The 9,145-nt window shown below is 44.9% G+C and overlaps 1 protein-coding gene across 3 annotated transcripts in view; it reads left to right on the top strand.

Moving 5' to 3' along the window:
* scyl3 (SCY1-like, kinase-like 3) overlaps nucleotides 1-2,574 on the top strand; it is a 15,453-nt gene extending 12,879 nt beyond the window's left edge. For all 3 annotated transcript variants that reach the window (XM_083647422.1, XM_083647423.1, XM_083647421.1), the window contains 3 exons: nucleotides 437-607; nucleotides 690-1,501; nucleotides 1,858-2,574. In XM_083647422.1, coding sequence (XP_083503548.1) covers nucleotides 437-607; nucleotides 690-1,501; nucleotides 1,858-1,920 — 1,046 coding nt within the window. In that variant the 3' untranslated portion in view covers nucleotides 1,921-2,574. The remainder of the gene's footprint in view (nucleotides 1-436; nucleotides 608-689; nucleotides 1,502-1,857) is intronic.
* Nucleotides 2,575-9,145: the final 6,571 nt, after the last annotated feature.

Below are 9,145 nucleotides of genomic sequence, written 5' to 3'. Positions count from 1 at the left end.
CTTCACCACGTCCACAGAGGGCACCCCTGAGAGTAAGAACAAACACACCACACCCAACTTCACCACGTCCACAGAGGGCACCCCTGAGAGTAAGAACAAACACACCCAACTTCACCACGTTCAGAGGGCACCACTGAGAGTAAGGAACACGGACCTCATGAGAACAATGATAACCGTAAAAGAGTATTACTCATTCACTTTCCAGCACATGTTCCCAGCTGGGTCAGGAACCTTCTCAACCTTCTGCTCAACACAATCTGGGCATGGAAAATGAACGAGTATCACTCTACCATCCCTCCCTCCCAGCTGTACATTTGTGTAACTGTATCCATAGGCAATAGGGTGTTACTGACAAGGATGTGCACAGAGCAAACTATTCCTGGGTAAGCAAAGTAGCATTGGGTCGGTATTAATCTAATCTTCCTCTGTTCTTCAGCCTCTCCTGTCCATATAGTTGGAGGGTCCCACCCCCAGATGGCCCAGCCCTGTAAGGTCCTCAATTTGTTCCCCAAACCCTTAGGGGCTGTAGGCCTGGTCCTGGGAAACATGGAGAGCCTACAGAAGAGCAGGGAGAATCCCAGGAATTACCCGCTTGCACCAAAATCAGGTAAAATGACACCTATTGATTTCAATTCACATTGAAACAGTTATGCCTGAAGCTCAGCCTACTTTTCTGATCTGTGTTTCAGCTATCACTAGAGAGATGTCACTGCCTTTGAACGGCTTCAGCCCAAACAGTGAGGTGGGGTCACCGTCCTACAGCCCAGAGCAGACAGACAGACGAGAAGGTCCGGTGGAAGAATGGCCTGACTGGAGCGACTCAGAGGAAGGCACCAAGGACAGGGAACGACAGCCAGTCCAGATCCACATCCAGGCCTCGGAGAGAGCGGCTCCAGTCAGCAGCACACTGCCTCTCTCACCGCAGGCAGTGGAGGAGGAGCCATGGGACGACTTTGAGGACACGGAACCTACCTCAGACCTCTCCCCTACAGCTCCCTCCCCAGACCCAGTCATCCTCACCCCACCCAGAGGGGGTGCCACTTCTGCACCTATAAACCCTGCACCTGAGCCACTGAGATCGGGGTCCTCCAAACCCCTCAGGTTGAGCTCAACCCTGCGAGGGTCCACAGAGGGCAAGACCGCTTCTTCTTCATGGCACAGCGGCTGGGGGTCCGCAGAGGGAAACACCACTTCCGCGTGGGACAATGGCTGGGGTCAAGAGAAAAAGGACTCTGTCCCGTCAGCCGCCCGGGCCGCGCCCCTGGCGCCACACAGGAGCGGTCTGGGGGAGGAGTTCACCATCGAGGTGAAGAAGAAGCCCCAGAGAGACCCCGAGCTGGACCTGTTTGCCGACATGGTGCCGGACATCAAGCTGACCTCTGCCGCTCTGCTGCTGCTGCCGGGTCAGAGCGGTGCGAGTGACCAAACAACCCGGGCAGATGCAGCCGGAGATACTGCAACACTCACTGCCAAGTTCGCAGCTGCAGACCACCTGTCCGAGGTTAGTGGGCGTGCACGTGCTGCATCAAATCTCCAGTTTTGTTGTGCAACATTTTGACAGTATTAAGTGCAAAGTCACAAGTGGGGTGCAGTTAAGGTGCTTGAACATTTTCTAAGCCTCTACAGGAATCTTTACAGTGAAATGTAACATGTAATGTGAACATAAATGTACTTGTTTTGTAGTAAAGGATAGAGTGAGTGCTAGATAATAGACATACCCATCTTTGTTTTATTGCCTTGACATGAACCTAATTTATGTATTGAAGCACATTTCTTCCCATCTATCATTTGGCAGTCTCTCAATGAAATTGAGTTTTGTTGTTGTTTTTCCATATGCTTCTGTTGTTTTTCTCTCAGGCTGAAACAGATGGCTGGGCAGATGGAGCTGATCTGAACTGGGAGGATGAGAACTCCTGGTGATGAACTGTCTCGTCATCTGGAGCAGCGTTTCAGAGACTTACCACTGGAAAACTTCAATCTCCAAGATGCACGACCCTTGGAATCACCATTTCACAGATGGCCAATGGACTGGAACGTGCTCCCATATACAGAATCCAGTCAGTTAGAAAATATGATGCAGTAATAATGAAATAGATGACTTGAGACTGTCATACTTTTTTTGATATATACTGTGAGTTCCTAGACAATTTAATATCATGTCTTCATTCATGAAGGTAACTTTACTTTTGTACTGGAAGGATGGGCTGCTTATCAGATGGCGGTTATGACCAGCTAGACTGGGACTTTAATGAAGCCATTTTTTATTATTGTTTTGCCAAATATAGTGGACTTGTGATGAATCGGGACCTTAATCTGAGGTAAATGGCATTTTTTTTTTCATCTGCTAAACTAGTTTTTAACTGTGCCATTATACACTTCAATACTGGCATGAAGACTCAGCTCAGATTTTGGCAGGAGACAAAGACTCGTCCAAAATGTGACAGAGGCTTAGCCTGGTGTCCAGCCCCATATGATACCAGGCTAACGGAGGTGTGCACTTTGAATGAATGTGAAATCCAGATTGACATAATTTATTGGTAGCTTCAGCTTGATGGTTGCTGGTGAAATAAAAGGTTTACGGTATCAAATGTGCCCAGTTCCTTGTCTGAAAGAAAAGCCTCCATAGTAGGATACTAGAAGTTCAAACTTCAATATCGATACCAAGGATAATACCATCTTCGATACCAGTGGGTGGGATGGCAACACGAGAAATAAAAGTAAAGGAAGACAGATGGGCAGACAGACGTACACTTCTCCATAATCCAGGCCCGTCAGAAAGAAAGTCTCTGAAAACCTTTAATGGTTAAAGAACACTGTCTATCTCTATCACATCTATAACCCATAGAGCTATATCTCGATCACATCTATAACCCATAGAGCTATATCTCTATCACATCTATAACCAGAGATGGGAAAAGTACTGACATTCTGTACTTGAGTAGAAGTACAGTTACTTGTGTAAAAAACTACTCCGGTAAAAGTAGAAGTACTGATTCAATTATTTTACTCAAGTAAAAGTAAAAAAGTACAGGCTCTGAAATGTACCCAACGAGTAAAAGTAAAAGTATTTTTACCGTATCTTTCTGAATGACTGAACCTCACATCATAGAATATAATTTGAGGATAAAAGATCCCCTACAAATGTTTTACACATCTTAAAACTCTACTTTAAATAGTGTGCTATGGTTTTTCCACACAAAAACCCCCCATTAAAATCATATCTAGTCCTCCCTCATTAATATTTCCATGATATATGAATGTGCAAATAGTTAGACAAGTTTAACTGCTGGATACAAGGTGTCCCTTACAAAGTGCAGAATCACAATACTCGAGACTGATATGATACTGATACCTAATGGATAAGGAACTGAATGTCCACAGGTTGATCACATTCACAAATTCAAGGTTTATTATTAAGACAGAACTGTCTCTGGTGTTAGAACACTACCATATTCCATATTAGCTGAATGTTGACAGTGCACAAACTGAATGTATGTGTTAGAACAACACCATAAGGGGCCATGCGGTTATTTAAAAAAGAACGCTTGGAAAAGCCAGATTATTGGCAACTCTGGAAGCAGCGAGATGAAAATCCTCCTCTCCTGGGAGAAGACTCGAGGTGGGAGGAGTGAAGAGGAGCAGTGCGCTTTTCCTGTTAAACTTTCCTCAGCTTTCAGCGCCCAGAGCGCTGCGCTAAATAAAACACCACCAGCTTTTAAACGCCCAGCGAGCATTTTTAGGTTGAAAAGACGTTTAAAAAACGTTTAGGTTCAACGTTGAAAAAACGTGCAAGAAAGGTTCAAGAGTGAAAGTTTTTTCACCGACTATTTGCAGACGTTGACGTTCACATTTAGACCATATTTCACCATCATCTTAAATTAAAAATGCAGCACCGCACACGGGATTCGAACCACGTTCAAGCCTCTGCGCTCTACCGAGTGAGCTATACATTTATGTGTAGCGAGCTGGGCACATACTCTATCTCGCACACAACTTGTAGACTACACGATTGTGCAATATGCCACGGACTCAACGATCGGGAGGACAGGTTATTTTATGTGATGTGTACAGACTATTATATTATGTAACAGACTAAAATTATGTTGTTTGTGTGCATCTAGTCTCTAGGCTGTATGGCTTCAGAGGTTAACTTCATTTAACACCAGCAAGTCAGTCAGTAGCTAGATGGTAAATCATCTCTTAGTCCTCTGTAACAGTATTTTCCTGTGTGTACCCTCTAACACATACCCGCCACACAGGGGGGCCGTATGTTGCCCATGTGTGCTTTATAGTAACGTTCAGTCAGAACTCATTTATAATTAAGCCCATAGTTAATGAACTAATCATGTACAAAACACACACACAGTCACATATTTTATATACTGTATATGTTATAAGCCTAATTTTTGCAATCACAGCTGCTTTTTACATGTATGGGATAATACAGGCTAATATACAAGGTGTCCCAAGCTCTGAGTCATTATAAGCTCAATTAGCTAGAGAAGCTAATGTTCACATTCAGTCCTTGTATATTTCTCTCATGTGTTCATCATTCCTTTCCTCCTCTGTGTGTGTGTGATTGAGAAATGAGATACAGGTGGTGTTCATCCTAATTGGCCTGGTCAGGTGTCAGATTGCTGCTGGCTGATTGGCTGGTGGAGAGCATTTAAGCCAGCTGATGCCATCCTGTCGCCCCTTGCTCTCCTCATTCCCAACGATGATGGCTGCTGTGCTGACTGCTGTGTTCTGTCAGGTAGGAACTGTGTGTAGACCTACTTTAGTAGTTCTGCAGAACTTTATTAAGATGTGTCTTTATCTTGGTAGACCTGTGCAGTCTAAACTGTAAATAGTTACCTTCCAGATCTACACTTTTGTACACTGTAAATAACACTTACCCAAGTAGCAGAAAGTAGGGGGAGAAGCCCTTTAGTTTTTTGTAACATTTTCTGATTTATTTTGTAGGAGCTTATAGGTAAGAGCTGTGTCTCTTATTTAATCCATTATTTTCTTTTCTTAGGTAAATTTAAGGCTGGGGATTAGTTTGATTGGTTAGTTGTGTTGGGGCCATGCTGTGCTCTGAAACTAAACCTGCTACTTGTGAACTTGTGATGGTGGTTTGGCTGATCATCCTTGGGAGTGGGAAGAGTGGGGGCACTTTTGTGTTGCGGTCCGGTTCCCCGAGGCCGGTTCCTAACATAATTGGGTGCTCGTCTGCTTTTCTCATTCGTCAGCACGTCGTCTGTGTGTGTGTGTGTGTATATATATATTTTATGTTTGTCTGGTGGGCAGTCTTTGTGCAGGTGGTAAATTATGTTAGTCAAGGTGGCTTTGCATGGAGCTGAGAAAGCTCATGGTGGTAAAGCTGGTGGAGATGTTTGTTGGAGGAGGAGCCGGTCAGAGGGGACCAGTAAGACTGAGGAGGGGCGTGACAAGGCAGGGCCGTCAGTAGCACCGTTTCTCCTCTTTCTGTGTAGACTGCTACCCTACAAGAGTCTCCGTACATAGACTTGCCTGTCACTCTTGACTCCCAAGCCGTCTAAATCAGCGATACAGACGTATTTACAAGTGTCACAGAAACATTTCAAAGCCACATATTGAGAAGAAGAGTTCATAGTTTCTCGACGTCGGGGTTAGAAAGCTCGACGCTGCTCATAAATGCCTCTTTTCATCTGAAGTCTGTGCTGGTGATATTTTTTACGGAGCCTTTGGCCAGAGTGGCGCTGTTGAGCGCTCTGACGGCTGAGAGCTCTAACCTGGAAAAAATATCACCAGCACAGACTTAAGATGAAAAGAGGCATTTATGAGCAGCGTCGAGCTTTCTAACTCCGACGTCGAGAAGCGATGAACCCTTCTTCTCAATATGTGGCTTTGAAATGTTTCTGTGACACTTGTAAATACGTCTGTATCACTGATTTAGACGGCTTGGGAGTCAGAGTCACAGGCAAGTCTATGTACGGAGACGGGACTCTTGTAGGGTAGCATAGTCTACACAGAAAGAGGAGAAACGGTGCTACTGACGGCCCTGCCTTGTCACGCCCCTCCTCAGTCTTACTGGTCCCCTCTGACCGGCTCCTCCTCCAACAAACCTCTCTCTCCACCAGCTTTACCACCATGAGCTTCCTCAGCTCCATGCACACCATTTACCACCTGCACAAAGACTGCCCACCAGACAAACATATAAAATATATACTCAGACGACGTGCTGACGAACGAGAAAAGCGGGCGACCCCCTAATTATGTTAGGAACCGGCCTCGGGGAAGGGGATGGCAACACATGTGCCCCCTCTCTTCCCACTCCCAAAGATGATCAGCCAAACCACCATCACAAGTTCACAAGTAGCAGGTTTAGTTTCAGAGCACAGCATGGCCCCAACATCAACAAATCAAACTAATCGCCAACCTTAAACTTACCTAAGAAAAGGACGGATTAAAAAAAAAATAGACACAGCTCTCACCTATTAAGCTCCTACAAAATAAACATGAGAATGTTACAAAACTAAAGGGCTTCTCCCTCCTACTACTTGGTAAGAGTTATTTAGTGTAAAATAGATTTGGAAGGTAGCTATTTACAGTTTGGACTGCACAAGTCTACCTAGACAAGGACAGCTCTTGAAGTTCTAAAGAACTACCAAAGTAGGCCTACACACAGTGCCTACCTGACTGAACAAAGAGTCAGGAGAGCAGCCATCATCGGTGGCAATGACTGCAATGGATGGCATCCCCAACCCATTTTACAGTGCAGACACAGGAAGTTGGTGAAATAAAAGTTTGGGCTATCATTCAAAACTCTTTATGCTATATAGCATGTAAACGTTTCAGTGTGTGTCATGTGTTCACATCATTCCTTTCCTCAATGTGTAATTGAACTATGAGTCCACTCATTGTACTCCCAACTATGTTGACTCTTTGCTGTGTTCTGTCAGGTAGGAACTGTGTAGGCCTACTTGGTTCTTAAGAACTATAAGATGTGTTATCTTGGTGGACCTGTGCATCTATACTGTAAATAGCTACTTCCAGCTCTACACTTCTGTACACTAACATCTTACCCAAGTAAAGTAGGAGGGAGAAGCTTTTTAGTTTTTTGTAACATTTTCTCATGTTTATTTGGTAGGAGCTTATAGGTGAGAGCAGTCTTATTTAATCCATCCTTTAGGTAAGTTTAAGGTTGGGGATTAGTTTGTTGTTGGGGCCATGCTGTGCTCTGAAACTAAACCTGCGACTTGTGAACTTGTGATGGTGGTTTGGCTGATCATCCTTGGGAGTGGGAAGAGTGGGGGCACTTGTGTTGCGGTCCCGTTCCGAGGCCGGTTCCTAACATAATTGGGGGCTCGTCCGCTTTTCTCGTTCGTCAGCACGTCGTCTGAGTATATATATATATATATATATATTATGTTTGTCTGGTGGGCAGTCTTTGTGCAGGTGGTAAATGGTGTGCATGGAGCTGAGGAAGCTCATGGTGGTAAAGCTGGTGGAGATGTTTGTTGGAGGTGGAGCCAGTCAGAGGGGACCAGTAAGACTGAGGAGGGGCGTGACAAGGCAGGGCCGTCAGTAGCACTGTTTCTCCTCTTTCTGTGTAGACTACACCTACAAGAGTCCCGTCTCCGTACATAGACTTGCCTGTCACTCTGACTCCCAAGCCGTCTAAATCAGTGATACAGACGCATTTAAAAGTGTCACAGAAACATTTCAAAGCCACATATTGAGAAGGGTTCATCGCTTCTCGACGTCGGGGTTAGAAAGCTCGACGCTGCTCATAAATGCCGCTTTTCATCTGAAGTCTGTGCTGGTGATATTTTTTCCAGGTTAGAGCTCCCAGCCGTCAGAGCGCTCAACAGCGCCACTCTGGCCAAAAGCTTGGCAAAAAATATCACCAGCACAGACTTCAGATGAAAAGAGGCATTTATGAGCAGCGTCAAGCTTTCTAACCCTGATGTCGAGAAGCTATGAACTCTTCTCAATATGTGGCTTTGAAATGTTTCTGTGACACTTGTAAATACGTCTGTATCACTGATTTAGACGGCTTGGGAGTCAGAGTGACAGGCAAGTCTATGTACGGAGACTCTTGTAGGGTAGCAGTCTACACAGAAAGAGGAGAAACGGTGCTACTGACGGCCCTGCCTTGTCACGCCCCTCCTCAGTCTTACTGGTCCCCTCTGACCGGCTCCTCCTCCAACAAACCTCTCCACCAGCTTTACCACCATGAGCTTCCTCAGCTCCATGCAAAGGCACCTTGACTAACACCATTTACCACCTGCACAAAGACTGCCCACCAGACAAACATAAAATATACAGTATATATACACACACACACACACACGACGTGCTGACGAATGAGAAAAGCAGACGAGCACCCAATTATGTTAGGAACCGGCCTCGGGGAACCGGACCGCAACACAAAAGTGCCCCCACTCTTCCCACTCCCAAGGATGATCAGCCAAACCACCATCACAAGTTCACAAGTAGCAGGTTTAGTTTCAGAGCACAGCATGGCCCCAACACAACTAACCAAACTAATCCCCAACCTTAAATTTACCTAAGAAAAGAAAATGATGGATTAAATAAGAGACACAGCTCTTACCTATAAGCTCCTACAAAATAAACATCAGAAAATGTTACAAAAAACTAAAGGGCTTCTACTTTCTGCTACTTGGGTAAGTGTTATTTACAGTGTACAAAAGTGTAGATCTGGAAGGTAACTATTTACAGTTTAGACTGCACAGGTCTACCAAGATAAAGACACATCTTAATAAAGTTCTGCAGAACTACTAAAGTAGGTCTACACACAGTTCCTACCTGACAGAACACAGCAGTCAGCACACCAGCCATCATCGTTAGGAATGAGGAGAGCAAGGGGTGACAGGATGGCATCAGCTGGCTTAAATGCTCTCCACCAGCCAATCAGCCAGCAGCAATCTGACACCTGACCAGGCCAATTAGGATGAACACCACCTGCATCTCATTTCTCAATCACACACACACAGAGGAGGAAAGGAATGATGAACACATGAGAGAAATATACAAGGACTGAATGTGAACATTAGCTTCTGTAGCTAATTGAGTTTATAATGACTCAGAGCTTGGGACACATTGTATATTAGCCTGTATTATAACCCATAGAGATATATCTCTATCACATCTATAACCC

The sequence above is a fragment of the Poromitra crassiceps genome, assembly GCF_964638095.1.
Source record: "Poromitra crassiceps genome assembly, chromosome: 12".
In the NCBI taxonomy this organism is placed as follows: Eukaryota; Metazoa; Chordata; class Actinopteri; order Beryciformes; family Melamphaidae; genus Poromitra; species Poromitra crassiceps.
The sequence above is the reverse complement of the archived record's forward strand: the minus strand, read 5'-3'. Positions and strand labels throughout refer to the sequence as shown.